At 46.7% G+C, this 17,207-nt stretch overlaps 1 protein-coding gene across 1 annotated transcript in view; it reads right to left on the bottom strand.

Annotated features, from left to right (window-relative positions):
* Positions 1-17,207, bottom strand: part of LOC129385852 (putative phospholipase B-like 2) — a 97,121-nt gene that overhangs the window by 33,850 nt on the left and 46,064 nt on the right. The window contains exons 6-7 of the mRNA XM_055073011.2: positions 11,560-11,699; positions 7,875-7,925 (exon numbers count right to left, since the gene is read on the bottom strand). Coding sequence (XP_054928986.2) covers positions 7,875-7,925; positions 11,560-11,699 — 191 coding nt within the window. The remainder of the gene's footprint in view (positions 1-7,874; positions 7,926-11,559; positions 11,700-17,207) is intronic.

The raw sequence follows: 17,207 nt of genomic DNA, 5'->3' as shown, positions 1-17,207 counted from the left end.
GCTAGTGGGGAACCCAGAAAATTTTCTCCCCCTTAGGTTCGTATGGGCGCATCCAATGCAAGGTCCACCGACATTGCTTCACTTCGCCGCCACTGCCTGGATTCAATTCCGCGCCCTCGGGATTAGCAGTGAAATTTATGTCCACTACGCCGACGCGGCTGGTAAAACACAACCTTTGTCACTGTGTCGCCGTAAAAGGCGTGAAGACGGCGGCACGATGAGAGTAAAATGTTCATGAAGCTAGAATAGCGACAATAAAATGACCACGACGGCATCCCAATAATGAGCATGACAACAATGACGTGACTGCGAGTGTATGACGACGATGGCGCGAGGACAACACCATAACTGATCGAATGAGTAACCTAGAATGACGACGGTATGAGAACGAATGCAAACAGCGACGCAATGACTGATGTAACGTGACGACAATGGCATGGCGAGAGTCGGATGACGATTGTAGAGTGACGTTAGAACAGCCACAACCGCATCATGATGACGGCATGACAGCGAATGCATAATGGTTGTATGACGACGATGACATGATGAGGGTCGAATGACAAAGCTGGAATTACGAGGATGTAACGAATACGATGGTGTCACAACCGTAAACGCGTACTTAATGGTCCAAGCTAATAAACTACTTTGACCACTTGGTCAGCTTAGTAGGCTTGACAACGGCGCCTTAACGAGAGTCAAATCACAAAGTTCGATGGACGGCAGTAGAGAGACAATGCCGGCATCACGAACATGATCACATAACCAATCAGCCTAGTTGGAAGACGACTTGGGCTGCTGTGTTGGCGAAAGTAGCCATCCGGGCGGCCGGCAAGCCAGCCAGCCTCGAAACGCCGGAAGTAAGCAACTAATGCCAGCTGCGAGAAAAATACTATCGGTGGTCAAAGTTCATACAAGCGCACTACTACAACGTGTCTATTACCGTGGATGTGGGTTGGTGATGTTATGTGAGCATTGAGGCTCTCATGGTCCAGACGGGCAGTTGTTTGCCATTTCACAGTCCCCCAATGAGATTTACAACGTTTTTTTCTTTTTGAACAAGGAAGGAGAACACGAAGAAGAGAAAAGCCATATCAGGCCACACAAACGAAATAAAAGTGCAATGGAGAAATTTATTAGCTTGAATTGTGCATTGCATGTTTAACCTCACTTGTACAACAGCAAGCTGGCGAAATTCGAACGATATCTGTGCGGTAGGAGATTTTTATTTCATTTCTTATGTCGCAGTTGAACCATACAAGTCTGGGAACGCTGACAGGTGACGAAATAAATTTGCACTTCCAGAAATGGTTACGTCAGGTATCACAAGCCGATCTCGAAGGTCATCCTTTGTTTAGTCAGAACTCTGAAAATAATAGCTACAAATACAACATGACTGGCATGTGTCGTTTAGTGTTTCGTTGCGGATTTTGCTGGTCTCCTGCTGTTCTTTGGCATGCCAGGGAAATAATTGTTACCATACAACGGCAAAGTCCTTGCTGAGGTGTTAGGTGCCAGAGCATGCGGAGAGTATGCCACATCCGATTAGGCCTCGCACTGTCCAAAAAAAAAAAAAAAAAAAAGAGCGCATAGCGGTGGGCTCTCATTTTCTGACGTAACAAATCCATGCCGAAATCGCGCCCGTGGTTGGCGGAGGTGGTATATTGACAGCGATTTCAGTTAGAAATTTGGAGTTAGGATGTTCATTGATATCTGTTTATTTTTATTTTTTAAGTGGTCGTATAACCATTTAGTGCCCTCTGCTGTCAGTTACAATGATATAATGAGATTTGTCGGACAGCCATTGCCATGGCCCCTATAGGAATTAGTGTGGCATACATAACGTAATAATGCAAAGCAAAGAAAATTATAGGTTCAATCTAGAAATTTTGTTGAACAGCTAGCCTGTTGGGCTACCCAGCTTTACCTACAGGTTTGCGTGCTCAAATACTCCAAATGATACGCTATTTCATTGAGCAAGCGAGCGTGTCGAACCGCTTGGCCAATGCCTCCTGAATGGCACAAGGCCTGAGCTAACGCGCTCTAGCCTGCTACTCTGCACACGGGGAGGGGGAACGGGGACATAAAGATGTGATGCTACTTTGCCCGATTGTCACAGATTCAAATGGGGACGCTTCCGAGCCGGCCGCGGTGATATTGGCACCACCATCTACGTCATGCCGGGCTTGGAAATGGAAATTTGAGCCAAAGTAGCATGATGCCATAAGGCAGAGTGCGCAGGCCTGCTGCCACTGTGGCGCTGGTTTAGCCTAGTAGGTAAGACAGTCGGCTTTCGAGCGAGAGTGGTAGGTTTGAAACTGGCTATAGCCATCGAATGTATTCTGTTCATTTTTTACATTGAATTCCTTTATAGAGATTACTGAGGCGCTCTTATAAAGCAGGTGAGAGCTTGCATGACCAAGGAACGCGCGTATAACACAGGCTTTTGAGAATGAGGTTGACGTGGCGTCGCAGCTATGCCCGCTCCACTCAGGCAAGATCTGGTGCGCCAGCGCAGCCTCAGGTGTTCGTATTCGCCAGCTCTGTTCCGTCGGGATCCGCACGTGACCTACCATCACAGCCAATGGCACTTTAGGGGCCCTTTCGCTGCTACAGACGCCAGCTTTTCTCCTCAGTGAGCCACCTGATGCTTTCGCATAGAAAATGCGCTTACCCTAGAATTGCTCGTAAAAGCAGGTTGCAGCCAAACGTGATCAGGGGCATGATATCGCATGCGGATCGCGAATGGCAATCAGATCTCACAAATGAAACCCTTTGTGAATTTAGCCCGTTCAGCTAGGCAATCATGAAGGGCAATCATGAAGGTGACCGCCAAGTGGGCCTTGATTTTAAAAGAAGTGTCGAAAAGTAACGTTCCTTAACATTCTGGCTGTGAATTGGGTCTGCAGAGCACATTTCCGTCTTCATTTAGGGCGTGAGTAGCCCTCAGGGGCACGCTTTACTAAGAGGCTTAAGCGGAATATTCAGAAGGCTTGACGGAGTCAGCACAAAGAGCCATGTTACAGACGAAAATGAATTATATAAAGCCTTCTAGGTCATGGAGAAAACGGCTTTCTGTTGGAAAATATGCACGCAACATTCGAATAGACTTCTGTGTGTACCATTTTTAATGAGAAATAAGATAATTCTACACCAGGACGGGCCAACCTACTGCTGTAGCAACGAGCAATTCATTTGAAAGCATTTAGCACACTGTGTGCGCACTTTGTGCAAGGGACTGTCAGTGTTTTGACACTTCTGCAAGGTTTTAACAAAGGGAGCAAGAGATGGTCCCCGGTATCACTCGTACCTATGGTGCTGCTCGGGTTTTAAACCGCCACAAATTATCTGAACAGTCACCGCGTAATAGACATTGCATCTTGTACTCAAGAGGAGCCATTGATGGTACTGTGCGTCGCGTTGTTTGGGCGAGTATTGGGTTGTCATTGGAGAGAAGCTGTATGCCACAATAAGCGTGGCAAAACATGTCGTGCTTGTGTTCGCGTAAGAGTGGCAAACTATTAGGTTTTAAATCTATAATGTGCGCCGCAAAAATAGTTTGGCTGCCGCTGCGCAAGTAATAATGGAATTACTGATAATAGGTAAGGTTCAATATAAGCTAAGTTTCGATGAGTAGAGAGTGCATAGGCATGCATAATAGGGGCTACCGCTGTGAAAAAAACAGACCGACTGTCGTTTCCAACCATGAGCACCATAACTTAAAACTATCCCAGACTTTTCTATTCCAATTCTGCAATCCGCGATTGGTCAAATACATTTTTGGAACACCCCCCCTTCACCTGTCTATCACGCGACGTCGCGAAAACCGGCATAGCTCACCATCTGATATGACATGTACACACTATGAATGCTTTGACCGAAGCAATGATAAATAGTTATTTCTGATTCGACTCCTTTTCGCCGTCAGCCTTCGGCTATTGGTCAATACTTTTCGGGCTGCACCCACTTCACCTACCTGTCACGCGACGTCAGGAAACGGCAAAAACTCCCCGTGTCAAAGTGACGTGTTCGCGTTTAAGGCGCATTATTATGCAGAACGAAACTGCATTTTCTTCTGAATAGCCGCAGGCTGCCCGCTTCCGAAGGCATAAATGATGGCTGCCGCTGATCGCTCTGGCACTGGCTACTCGCACCTGCCGGAGAGCATTTGCGTAGAATAAAACTTGTTGCATGGCCGTGTAAAGTTTTCGAGCACTTTGGGCACGTTTACGATCTCCTTCTGCCAACTCTTCTTTGCTGGGGATCCGTTTTAGCACTATTCTTAGGCTTCCGTTGCATGCCGCTGCGATTTTTGACCGGTCACCGCAAGCTAAGTAAGGGAAAGCGGACCAATCGCAGACGCCGGCGCCGCCCTCTTTATCCGATTATCTATGTTCAGTGCGCTTGCTAGGCCCCATCGACACCCTGTCCCCTTTAGCGTGCTCCTCGCCTCCTGGCAGCCGATTACAGACGAAAAACGGCTCAATGTAGGCCATGTTATTCATTTTCAAAGCATAGTGACCTCCTATGAAGTAAGAGAGTGTTTGATTGGTCTGTTCAGACAAGCCTGCGGGTGACCGCCCGATGCTTCTGTAGGCGGTTACGCAAGTTTGACGTCGGGAGATTGGAATAAAAACATATTGGAATAGTTTTACGTTATAGGGCCCCATATTTGCACAAAGTAAATTGCGAACGTAATACGTAAGATTAAGCACAGGCTATTAACTTCATAACACTCAATCCTCGTTAACCTTGTGTATATTACTGATATATGTACTGCCTTCCCAGAGACAGCAGCAATAAAGTCCTTGAAACATACAGTGGTCACCATGCTTTCGTATAAAGTTATCAAAAAGGTTGGCTTGCTGCCTGAACGGGCCGCGCCATGGCGCTAAGGCCGATTGAAGCGCAGCCGAGCCTGGCAAATGCCGCGCGAACTAACGTAGCGGCACTCACGATGGAAGATGCTTTTTCGTTTGTCAGCCGTCGCAATCGTCGAAACGGCTTAAATTATCGGGCCACAGGAAATGATAGGCCACTGTGATGTCCGCAACGAACTCTGTTTCTGAGTGCGGACTCGCTATTACGTTTCTCATCAAATGCTATAAAACGAGGAAGGTGAAAGAGCGCTATACCTTGTTGATGCTTCTAATTGAACTCATCACTGAGCCGAGGGTGCTCACATCAATTCGACACCAGGGAAGTCGCTAATTTTCACGTGCACGCTGTAAACAAAGAAGATTTACCGCTGCAACTTGATCTCCCCGAAAGCGCTGCTGAAGCTGCTGCGGAACATTTGTGAGGCTTCCTGCCTACCTCTTGCTGCTGAAGCTATCTTGTCAGACTCTGTCTCAGAAGAATGAAATGTTGGGCTAGTTGGTACAACTATATTTTATAACAACAGCACTAAAAGACCAACACGTGTATAATATTTAAGCCTAAGGACCACAACACGGTAGTGATGATATCACTTTCTCAGGAACTGGCATACCTCGATAGCTCGTGGGAGGGGTTGGAGGCGGTGTTGAGTAGTGACCCATGCTTTTGCTTGTGCACATTTAAATGGTATTTATTTTATATTACGTGAACGTATATCACCTTTTTATGCATGAATTGAACTTAGGAGCCAACACTTGCCCGATGAACTTTTCAGTCACTGTCTCATGTTTTGCGCAGTTCTTAAAAACGATGTATCTAAGTCTCCCTCTTTAAACCCTTTATTTACCAACACTCATAAAATGCTATACAGTGGTCTTCGTCCAAGGATTATTAAAGAAATGTTCTTTTTTCATTTTCTCGAGAGAAATCCTTATGGGGGCTTTGAACGCACGCAGCAGTTATCGTTGTTTATTGAATTATGTTACCGCAGAAGGTTAAGCAATACAAATGCCGGCTATCCAATATATTAAAAATGAACTCCAATGACTAGGGAACACAGAAAAAGAAAGAAACATCACGCGGAAGCAGTAGTTGTACAGTTTCAGGAAAGTCAAGCGTGCCCTGTTATACAATATAGAGTATGAATAGTGGACTTGAGTAACTAGTATTGGGCAGATGTCAGTAGCAATCGGTCATTCGCGTTGTCACTAGGAGTCGTAAGAGACTGCAGGCCGGCCAAAGAAAAAAAATACTATTTTAAGAATGTGAGTCGCTTGATATCTAAAGACAAGTTCCATTTCGAGGCTACCAGCGCCGTATAACCAAAGGCGGCAGCCAGTACAACTTCCTGTGACATTGTGGAACACCTCCCCGTTTTTAGCGTTGAAGCCGAGCCGATTATGCGAGTGAGCCATTTTAGACAACATTGTTGACCTGAACACTGAGGCCATTGAAGCTATACAGGGCAGATACTTATAAACAACGGCATAAAATGTCGAGCCAATTTTGCAGCTAACACAGTAACGCTTAAGTTAACGCACATAGTCCTGGCGGTAATTGCAGTAAAAATGCGTGAAGCAGCAGCACTCTCGCAATTCCAATTTCCGCTAGTTCGGAACCACTCAGATAATCGTTCGGAAACTGAATATTGTGACTACTAGAACACTGCCGGCCAATGGGGCTACCCATTTCTCTGTACGCCAAAATTGGCCTATTTACGAGCTCTTCATATGGAACCAACGCCTGGCGCGGTATCCCTGTGGCTATGGCGCTGCGGTGTTGAGCCCGAGGTCACGGCAGCCGATTCCGATGGGGCCGGGACGCACATCCGCTCGTGTACAATGCATTCGGTACAGGTTAAAGAAGCTCAGGGGGGTCAAAATGATTCTTTTAGCAGCTTGCTATGCTGCGGCAAATGCGATGTCACATAAACGAGAATCCAAAAGCTTAAAAAAGGTGTACAGATCCTCCGTCGTTAGAGAATGCATGTTACGTGAAGCACTGGAGGCGCTTGGCTGTCTAGCACTGTCTGTGTTTGCACTAAGCGTTGCTAGTGGAACCAACGTATTTGCAAAAATTAGGCAGTTGGGGCTGCGGCTCTCGACTGTACGTGTGTGAACACGGCAGCAGGATAACTATCATGACAAAGACGATCGAATGGCAGCAAAGGCATGGTGTCTACGCCGACTTTTCGACGTGAACTTGCGACATGACGGTTGTTTGGCTCTACATGGGTACTACATAAGCCTAAGTGAGACAAACACGGATTGCGACATTATCAACAATCACGTGTTATGCAATTGCACGTGCCCAGGTGTATGTAATGTAGTGTGTGTTGAAAGCACGATGATACTTGCACTCCAGTAATGTTAGAACATGAGTACCTTGGGCGATCATGAAGTTTGCAGGACATCGCAATGTTTCTACGTTGCGTCAACTATTAAAAAGAAATTGCTGGCCAAAGTCGGCCGGTCCCCGAGATAGTGCAGTCTGACACGGTGCCTCAAAACACGAAGTGACCTGATTTGTACGTGCGTGCGTGTTGTAAAATATTGTCTGACAATTACGATACTCGTTAATGCGATACTTGAGCGCCACTCTACAGGTGTTTTCATTTCCCGATATGTTGGCTGGCGCGGGTAATCTCTCTCTCTCGCGGCACGTTGCAAACGGAGCGAAGTGTGGCACGGCTGCCTCATTAATCGGGAATTCGGGAGATGCAGCGTGAGGATGACGCGTCGGCGCAATTCATAGCAGCCGTCGCAGACAGATCTCCGCTCATGCAGCAGGGAACGAAGACGAAGTGCTTCGCCTGTGAAACACATCTCTCCCGTCTTTGTGGTTTTCGGGTACTTCTCACTGCACTTGTGCGGTCTACCGCCTCCTACACGGCTGTGATAGATGTACAACATCCCGAGGCCCCTCCCAGTTCCCGTTCACCCGCGGACATCCCTTCGAGGAAGCGAATAAATACATCGAGCGGTTGCAAGGACACAGACCTGCACTCCGCATGAGTTGACGGGTCTCTGTAAGGCAGCTTTGAACCTTTCCTGTACCACAAGGCCAAAAGAAGAATTATCAACGCATCTTCGGCGTCAAGTTCAACCACCGTGAGCAGCACTTCGCCTCTACGATGGCCTCACTCCATTCTGTTTGTGCCACAGAACGCTTCTCAGAACCTACGCATCCTCATCAGGCAAGTAATTATAGGGCTTTACGTGCCAAAACCACTTTCTGATTATGAGGCACGCCGTAGTGGAGGACTCCGGAAATTTCGACCACCTGGGGTTCTTTAACGTGCACCTAAATCTAAGTACACGGGTGTTTTCGCACTTCGCCCCCATCGAAATGCGGCTGCCGTGGCCGGGATTCGATCCCGCAACCTCGTGCTCAGCAGCCCAACACCATACCCACTGAGCAACCACGACGGCTTTCATCAGGCAAGTACTCTCCGTGTGTATAGAAAACACCATGTCGAACGAGATCGAGGATGTTAGGTTAAACACTAGGAGAAACATCCTGGCAATTGATGGGATGAACCCGAGCGCGCTGAACAGACTACAACATGTAAGATAGCTGGGTAACATCAATGTCCGATCCGTCGTGCCAGCGAATGGTGGCACAATAACAGGAGTCATCTATGACATTGACAACAAAATATCTAACACAGACCTCCCACCTATCATAAACCCAGCAAGTGAACACAACATCATTGTGTACGTCGGTCGCCACGGTAACACACTGTGGGAGCATAACGTCCAAAGGTGACCGTCTTCGCTCCTACGTGAAGGTTCATCACTTTTGCCACCAGGTTCCACCATTTATTCCAATACCAATGCAATGTTTCAACTGTGAGAAGGTTGGCCATGTGAAGGGTGTTTGCAGAAATTGCGCAGTGTGCCCTCGAAGCGCCGAGCCCCATTCAGAAGACAGCTGCAGCGCAACCATGTTCAAGTGTTCTAAATGTGAAGGTGATCCCTACGCCCCTTCGAAAGACTGTCCCGAGATCAAGATATCTCCGTTCTCAAATAAATGCTGAGAGATAGCTCTACCTTGTAATGAGGCTGCTGAGAAAGTGTGGCGAAGTCGACGTCACCATGGAAGGTCCTCACGACGAAAACATAAACTTTTCAAGAAAACTCGACTCGTCAAGCAGCACCATCAGTGGAAGTTTCCAGCACCCCAACACCGATGCTTGAATGAAAAAAAAAATACTGCCACATCTCTCTCCACAATGGAATTATCGCCACTTACACGTACACGACCGGCAGAAGCCGCACAGTAGAAGCCGCTCCAGTACAGCAAGTTGCTGCATCCGAGGAGTCGCGGAAAACAGATGGGCAAGTGATAGCTCTTCCATATGCCTTTATTGCATGCCTTTCGCGTGCTGCTAACCAACATGTACATACCGTCTGCCAGAAGCTTGGCCATGTGAAGGGTGTTTGCAGAAATTGGATTTGCCCAGCAAAGTGTCCATAGATATTTGTTGCAAAATTTCGATGAATAAAACCAAAATAAAGATTCTTTTTGCACCTTGCACTGCTTACAACCTTTTTTGCAGAATTGCAAAATTACGAGGACACCTAAGCAAAAATACGCTATGTCGTCATTTCAGCATTAACACATTTAATCTTAAACAGCATTAAACCATCGGAAGTTGTTAAAACATGCTGACCATGCAAATACTATAGGTAGCGGGTGAATTACCCCTATAGGAATTAGTAGGGTGGTTATACTGCACGAGAAATGTCACCAAGCTACTATCCCTCGACCTTGGTCACATGTTTTGCGTATTTTCGCCCTTCTTAACGCGTCCGGTGACATCAGCTTTATGGTTCACCGGTAACTGAATAAAACTACCAAGATGTCTTTCCTACGTTGAGAAATTTACAAGAACGCAATTGAACTGCCGGCCATTCCCGAAGTGAGAATGGGCTAAGTTTTTTTTTTCATTCTGAGCATTTGAAAGGAAGGGAATTGCAGCCAGTTCTAATTCCCCCGTAATGGAATTCGACTGGAATGGGGGCGCCCATTTCGATACACTGCGCGGCAGGAATACGCTCTTTTCACCCTTTCGTCATACCCTCTTCATCCGCTTTCCTCCTCGAGCTATCGTCGTTATCTCCAGCTTTCATCTCCCGCAGCTGCCCGCGTTCGCTCTTTCATGCTTCGCTGGGCTCATTGGCTCGGTTACGAGGAATGGCGACGCTCGCTGGAGGTAAGGGTGCAGCGCCTACGCGCTGCACTCTAAAAGTGGTCCTCGCAAAACGTAAGGACCACCGGGCTACTGTGCTTTACAGGAGAGGTTTGATTCCGCCCTGGGGAGACACAATATTTTTCTTCTGTTAAAGCGAAGCGACACACAAACCTACTTATCTACCTTTCTACCAACCGAAAAGTGCCCAGAAAGAGACAGTGTTTCGCATTGACATTAGGTTGACAGGTGTTACGTGGTAAACTGCGATATGATTATGAGGCACGCCTTAGTAAGGGTATCCAAAGTATTCATATTAGCAGGAATCCTTTATTATGCTCTTAAATAGAAAAGTATATTATATATAAATATAAAAATGTGCTTTTGAAGTCGCACCAATCGAACTCTGGCTGCTGCGATCGAAATCTGCACAAGACTTCTAGCGGAGCAAAGAAACGCCATAGCCAGTCAGCTACCGCGATGGCTTGCCGGGTTCCTTTGCCATCGCCATTGCCGTTTGCAATCATGTCGATAATTGTTCATGACATGCTTACTAAAATAACCATAAAAACTGTCCGACCCCAGGAAATGCATACATCAGGGTGTAGGAAGGACAAAGATGAAGGTGAGTTTAGATATTATCGACCATACTTGAGTCTTGTAGAAATTGATGACCGCAGTATGAGGCGTCATATTTTGAGGAGACCAGTGGAAAGGTGCCAGGCGTCCAAATCCTGCAGCCTCAGAGTTAGGGGTAGGGGGGCTTTCTCTCGCGGCGTGGCTGTCCATGGGGATCCCCTCGCCGCGATTCGCATCGCCTCGTGTATCGAGTGAACAGCACCATTGCAAGACTCCAACTGTGCGCATTCCTGTATCGGGGCATACGTGCGCCTTGATACACTACGCTATGGCTGAAGCTTCCTCACTGAGGACGGCGTTGGTGTAGGCAATATGGATGATGGGGAAGGGCGCCTTGCGTACGGAAACTGCGTGTCGGCGTGATCTGTATTCAAATTTCGGAGAATCGGTGAAAACACCTCCGTCAAGAGACAATCCCAAAGAGAATGAAAAGAGGGTAGAAGCGTTGAGGGGACTTGCAGAAGAAGCGAGAGGATGCTGCGACCGGACATCGTGGCTCTGAGTCGGTAGCTGATATGACTGCTTAGCAGCCTCGGCTATTATCTCGAAAGGATTCACCTGGGCATTTGGGCAAGGTCATGTAGGGGTGTGAAAAGCAGCAGGCCGGTGAAAAGCCTAATGACTTGGTTGAGTGATTCGAGTTTTCCTGGTTGCTTTTGAATCAGGCTGTAGAAGTTACAGCCTTCGGAAACGCATGCGATTCAGTCTATCTGCAACCCCACAGGCGTACTCTGAAGTCGTGGCCCGTCGTTCACCGGTCGCGCCTCTAGCGGCAGCATCGTTCCTTAAGGAAAATTTTGGCGGGAGTTTCATGATCAACAAAAACATTTAAGGATTTTTGCATTACTTACGTTGCCGTGGAAGGACCACTTGCGACGCTCAGCCATTCCTCCCCTGAGGTGGCAATGCGGGCGGTGGCAACAGATCCCGGGCTCCCGAAATGTCCTTCGGGAGTCACCTCCTTCCATAGGTCGTTGTTGTCGTTAAGAAGCTGCGTCAATAAAGAGGCCTGCGCGTCCGCAAATATGAAACACTGTTTGTATTACATGGAATAATAAAGGGGGTTAGCTCACATATAGAAACACTCAACTTAGCATCCTCTATTCTCGCGAGGTTTCGTCTACGTAACTCTTTCAGGGACACAAGACATCGGATCGTTTTTGGCTGAGGCATTACAACTGCGTTCTTGATCAGGTATTGGTAACAAACTGGTAAATCGTAAACCTGACAAGTATTTTTTTGCCGAATAAAAGACTTTGATGCATATATACGAGCGTTTTATGAAAGGAATAATCATACGTCCGTGTTTCCAGCTGCTACCTCATCACAGCTGTGGTTAAAACTATCAGCAGCAGCCTGTGTATTGTGGCTATGCACACGCTATGCAATCAGCATATGCATGCATTGTATATTTGCGTGATATTTACTGAGCTCATTTATACTAGCACCCTCTTTCATGGGCACACAGTAAAAAAATCAGAGAATAGATGCTCTAAGAAAATTCACGAAGGTTACGCATGTTTTATATGGAATTCTATGATGTGTACGGGAAAAGTCTAAAAGAATAATCAGTTATTGGTTGCTGTGGGTATGATAACTCGGTATGCCCAACATGATCAAAATAATGAAAGCTCATAGCTGTCACTCGAACGAACTTTGAAGTATTTCACGTACTCAAATATGGGTCCATTAGCAAGAAGTTCATTGAAGAGCGAAAGATACCCAGTGCATTTAGCGTTCAGCTCGCTAAAACCTAAGCGTGGGGACCCTTCCTTGAAATCCGGCGCATGTGTAGCGCATTTTCGGTGCAGTGGACTAAAACGTCGGGATGCTCTCTGGAAGGAACTCGTGTGTCGTGGGCTTGATCCTGTCCAGCAGCGGAGAAATTTAAAGCATCCCTTTTGTTATTGTAGAGCCGCACGTACCGAATGGAACATACATCAGAAAGCATCATTTAAAACCAGCTCGTCAGACAGCGTCAAAGAATTTCATCAAAGAGCGGTATGCAGTGATCTCTCACTTGAGTGAACTACAGGGACCCAGCGAAATAGTTCACTTAACTGAAAGTTCCCTAAACAGACTATTCACTTGAATATATAACCGCATAGGGGATAGCAGACATCGAGTCAAAAGTGTGAATTGCAGTCTATGGAGTTATGTACATCAATATATGCACAGTGCCCGGCAGATATGTTGCTGCTTATCTCATTAAATAAAAGCTAATTTTCACTTGCACTGGTGCTCTTAAAGCGCAACAAGAAGCAAAGCTGTCCAGAAGGTCTATGTTATTGTGCACTTCTGGCACAACCTCTTGCTGAGACACGAAATCTCGTAACTTTCCAAGACATCTGACAACCTCAGCTGTAATTACAGCATTTGAATCTGCCTCTGTCGTTGCATCTTCCTCATCGCACTCTTCTTCTTAAGGGTGAACACTGGAAACAACTTCCAGACCTCGTAGTTCAGCACAGGTAACCTGATCTTGTTGCACTGCAGATAAGCGCTGCTAGAGTGGTGATTTGGGGTTGGCGGGCATCCGCTATGCAAATGCTGCAGAGGACAAAACTTCCTTAAACTGATTTCAACAACGAGCCCGGGTCCATCGATCTATTTCGTTCAACCAAAATATTCGCTATTAAGAAATTCGTTTACCTGAAATATTTTTGCACTGAATGCATACAAAGAGTGCCGGGGATTTTAGAAAAGTTTGTTATTATGAAATGTGTGTTAAACCGACGTTGGTACAACTCATAGTTTACTGTAATACCCAGTCCGGCATTTCCCGTGACCTATGTGTGCGTGAAAGAGGTTCGTTGATGACCGGCATATATGTACACATGGCCGCATGGTGACATAAGTTGCTTTTGTAACCCGCTTCCATGGTTTTGAACCACTTCCAGCAGCCTGACGTGCTACCCACTGGACCATGGACTAAGCGGTGGTCTAGGGTTGCGAGAAAATGGTTAGAGACAAAGAAAGCTAGCCCCCAGAAAGTGTGTGAAATAGTCTAAATTTCTAACACATTAAAAATATTTGAAGACTAATATCCCTTGGAAACATACTAGCTGCAATTTGTCGATTACAACGTGTGCTGGAAAGTAATAATAAGAACGTAGTTAGTCACTTCCGCATATGATATCTGTAATGTCTGCCTCATCGAGTAATTTAGTAGGAGGGTTACAATTGCGCTGTCTGCCTCAGGCGATTTTAAAAACATGTTGTGCCGTTTAAGAAACCATGCCAGGCAATAATCTATTTTTGATTGACTAACAATCTAAATTCAGCTAATGACCTAATACAGCATTAGGGGGTTAATTTCATTGCTTCATGAAAACTTAGAATTTTTCATCATCCCGCCTATTTGCCCTAATTTCCACAGACTATTATTAGTCTAAAAACCAATCTGTCACTCTAATTTTCCGCAAAGTGCATTGACTTCTAAATTAACAATCTGCTCTCTTTTTAAAAGAGAAAGGGTAGTAAAATTGATGTGAATGCGTCAGTTAACCTGACAGGTCGTTACTAACCCTTTACTACCTATTTACGTTCCCGCGTTTGCCTAGAGGCTAAGTTGGTACATTTTACTACATTATCTTATTCTGGCGCATTATGCTGCGCTTTTGACAACGTTATCCAAAATTTCTAAAAATGTAGTTTTCTTCATTACGATGGATTAACAGCTATATGTTACGTCGTGACGTGTAGGTGTGCAAACAGTGAGCTACATGAATTTATGTCCATACCTCTTATTATTTTCCAAATACATATGTACTCACTGGTACAACCTGTGCTCGGTGAACGTACGGCTCCCTACTGACTACCCCAGCTAGGTTAGCCAAGGTGTTGAAGAAATGAAAGATTTCAAAACACGGTAAAAGACAGAGTATTAATACTTCGATGTTCGGTCATGAGGCTTCTCACGACCGAACACCGTAGGCCTTACAAACGCATCTGGGGCCTTTTCCTTTTCCTCAATTCGACGCTTTCGCAGTTATGAGTTCCCTTTGATATCGGTTCCCGTATTGGTTCCTGTTGTAGCTTCACGCTGCATGCGGGTGATGACAATGTTTCCTTTTTTGAACCTTTCTCCACTTTTCGGAGTTCAGCACAGTTGCTTTGTCGTACAATCTGAACATTGAAAATGAGTTGTGTCGTGTAGCAGCTTTGTTCGCCTGCTGTACATGTGTTCTTGTTTATAGTTAGTTGATGGTTTTATGTACAAGTTACCCGATTATATTTACCAACTTCACCTGGTAGTCAATCTTATTGCGTACATTTTACTACCTTCAATTACCATGAAAGTAGTTCTCTTTGTAACAAAAGAACTGTCAGTATTTGAGTAGTAAATGTTACTGAAACTTTTTACAGCGAAGCTGTTTATGCGGACCCTGTGCCGTCGTTGCAGACTTCGCTAAAACTATCATCATCAGCAATGGCTGGAACGTCGTCTTCTTCCACAACTGGCTCCGTTGGCGTTCGTCATTCCAGCGTAGAATTTCACTGCTGTCGTCGTAATGGGCAGGCCGCAATTAAGGAGGTATGAGCCATTCACTGTCTTACCTGATTCATTCATTCATTCACAAAACTTTATTAGAGTCCTGAAGCTCGGTCTTTTCAGACCAAGGCGGGCCGCGTCCACGTCGGCACTGCCAGGCCGGGCCTTATGGCGTCATCGTGGACCCTCTGGACAGCCCGTCGTTGATCTCGATATGAAGAGCTTGATATCATCTTGTGCCAGTGAAGCCATTTTTCTTCGGGGCCGGCGAGAGTCGCAGGATATCCCGCCAGCATGTCTCATGTCAGTGATGCCATCGCACACGTTAAAGTCTTTCCTTATTTCTCTTTGGGGGTGAATTTTATTTATGAAATACCGAGTGGCGTACGTCCCGGTTTGCAGTAGACATAGTGTGACTGCCTGAGCCCTGTTCAATTTTACGTGTGGCAATGGGAATTGCCTACGCCTCAAGTAGTATTTAGTGATGTCGTTGTAAGTTAGTAAGTGATCTATATGCTCCCCGGAATGGTAGTGGGCGTCGGTTCGGTTCTGACCGGCACGGCAAGCAAGTCCTCGTGCCAGGCCGTTCGTCACCTCGCTGAGGTTCGGCCGAGTCTCGTCCACTTGCCCCATATGTGCAGGAAACCATCGGATTTCAGTTTTGATAGTTTCGACCTTGTCGATAATTTTAGCCGCAGTCCCAGCGCATAGCCTTTGTCAAAGCTCTTAATTGCTGCTTTGGAATCGCTATAGGTGAAAGACCATTTACGGTTTCTTATGGCCAGTGCAATCGCGGCTTGCTCCGCCACCGTGGAATCCTTCGTGAAGATGGCGACGGCGTCCCGTACCTCACCCCGGCTGTCGGCCACCACGGCCGTGTAGGCCTCCTTGCCTTTGACCCAGGCAACATCTACAAGGGCCGCCTGTTTCTTTCATTTCTTTCAACAAAGCTTTCGCTCTCGCTTTTCTCCTGCTAACATTGTGTTCCGGGTGCATATTTCTCGGGAGGGAAGTGGTTCTGATCGCGTCTCTAACGTTTGCGCTCAATTCTACCTCGGATTCCCTCGGTTTCATCGATCTATTGGGGTCTGTCCCTATCGCTTTGAGTATAAGCCTGCCCGCTCGCGTTTTCGCCAGTCTTTCCTGCTGCGCCATCTATTGCGCTTCCGCCACCTCTGCTATCGTATCGTTCACCCCTAGGTTCATGAGCTTCACATTCGAGGTGCTGATGGGTATACCTAGGGTAGCCTTGACTAACTTTCTGATCATAGTGTTGAGCTTGTTCAGCGCGGCCTGCGACCATTTAAATAGACCTGCCACATAGGTGAAGTGACAGAGAGCGAAGGCGTGCACTAGCCTTAGAGCGCTGTCCTCACCGAGCCCTCTGTGTCTGTTGCTGATTCTTCTTAGTAACCTGATGACTTGGTCCTTCTTGTTTGAAATGTGTTGAATGAGATTGAGGTTGAGGTTGTACCTGCCGCTGCTATGTCGAAGCCTAAAACTGTAATCGTTTCCACTTGCTTGATCGCGGATCCGTCGTGACAGCGTAAGATAATCTTTGGTTCCTCCCGGGGACGTAGCCCCTGGGTCTGCAACCCCTGCGCCGATGTTTTAGGACCAAAAGCTCCGACTTTGCCGCCGAACAGTTGAGTCCCATCTCGCCTAGCGTGCTTTCCACGGCGTGCATGCTCTCCTGCACTCTGGTCTCCGTTTGGCCTACGTTACCGTTGGCGCTCCATATGGTTATGTCATCGGCGTATATTGCAAAGTGTATGCCTTCTATACTCTGCAGTCTCCGCGTGGCTCTGGTCATTGCTAGATTAAATAACATGGGTGAAAGTATGGCCCCTTGCGGGGCGCCCCTGTTTCCCAGGTTCATCACCTTCGATTTTAGTTCTCCTAGCGTGAGGCTCGCTTGCCTACCGCCCAGAAACGCCTTGACTACGCTGTATAGCCTCTCGCCTAACCCCAGCTCGGACAGGACCTCGAGGATGGCCTTGTGCT

This window comes from Dermacentor andersoni, chromosome 7, assembly GCF_023375885.2.
Source record: "Dermacentor andersoni chromosome 7, qqDerAnde1_hic_scaffold, whole genome shotgun sequence".
Lineage (NCBI taxonomy): Eukaryota > Metazoa > Arthropoda > Arachnida > Ixodida > Ixodidae > Dermacentor > Dermacentor andersoni.
The sequence above is the reverse complement of the archived record's forward strand: the minus strand, read 5'-3'. Positions and strand labels throughout refer to the sequence as shown.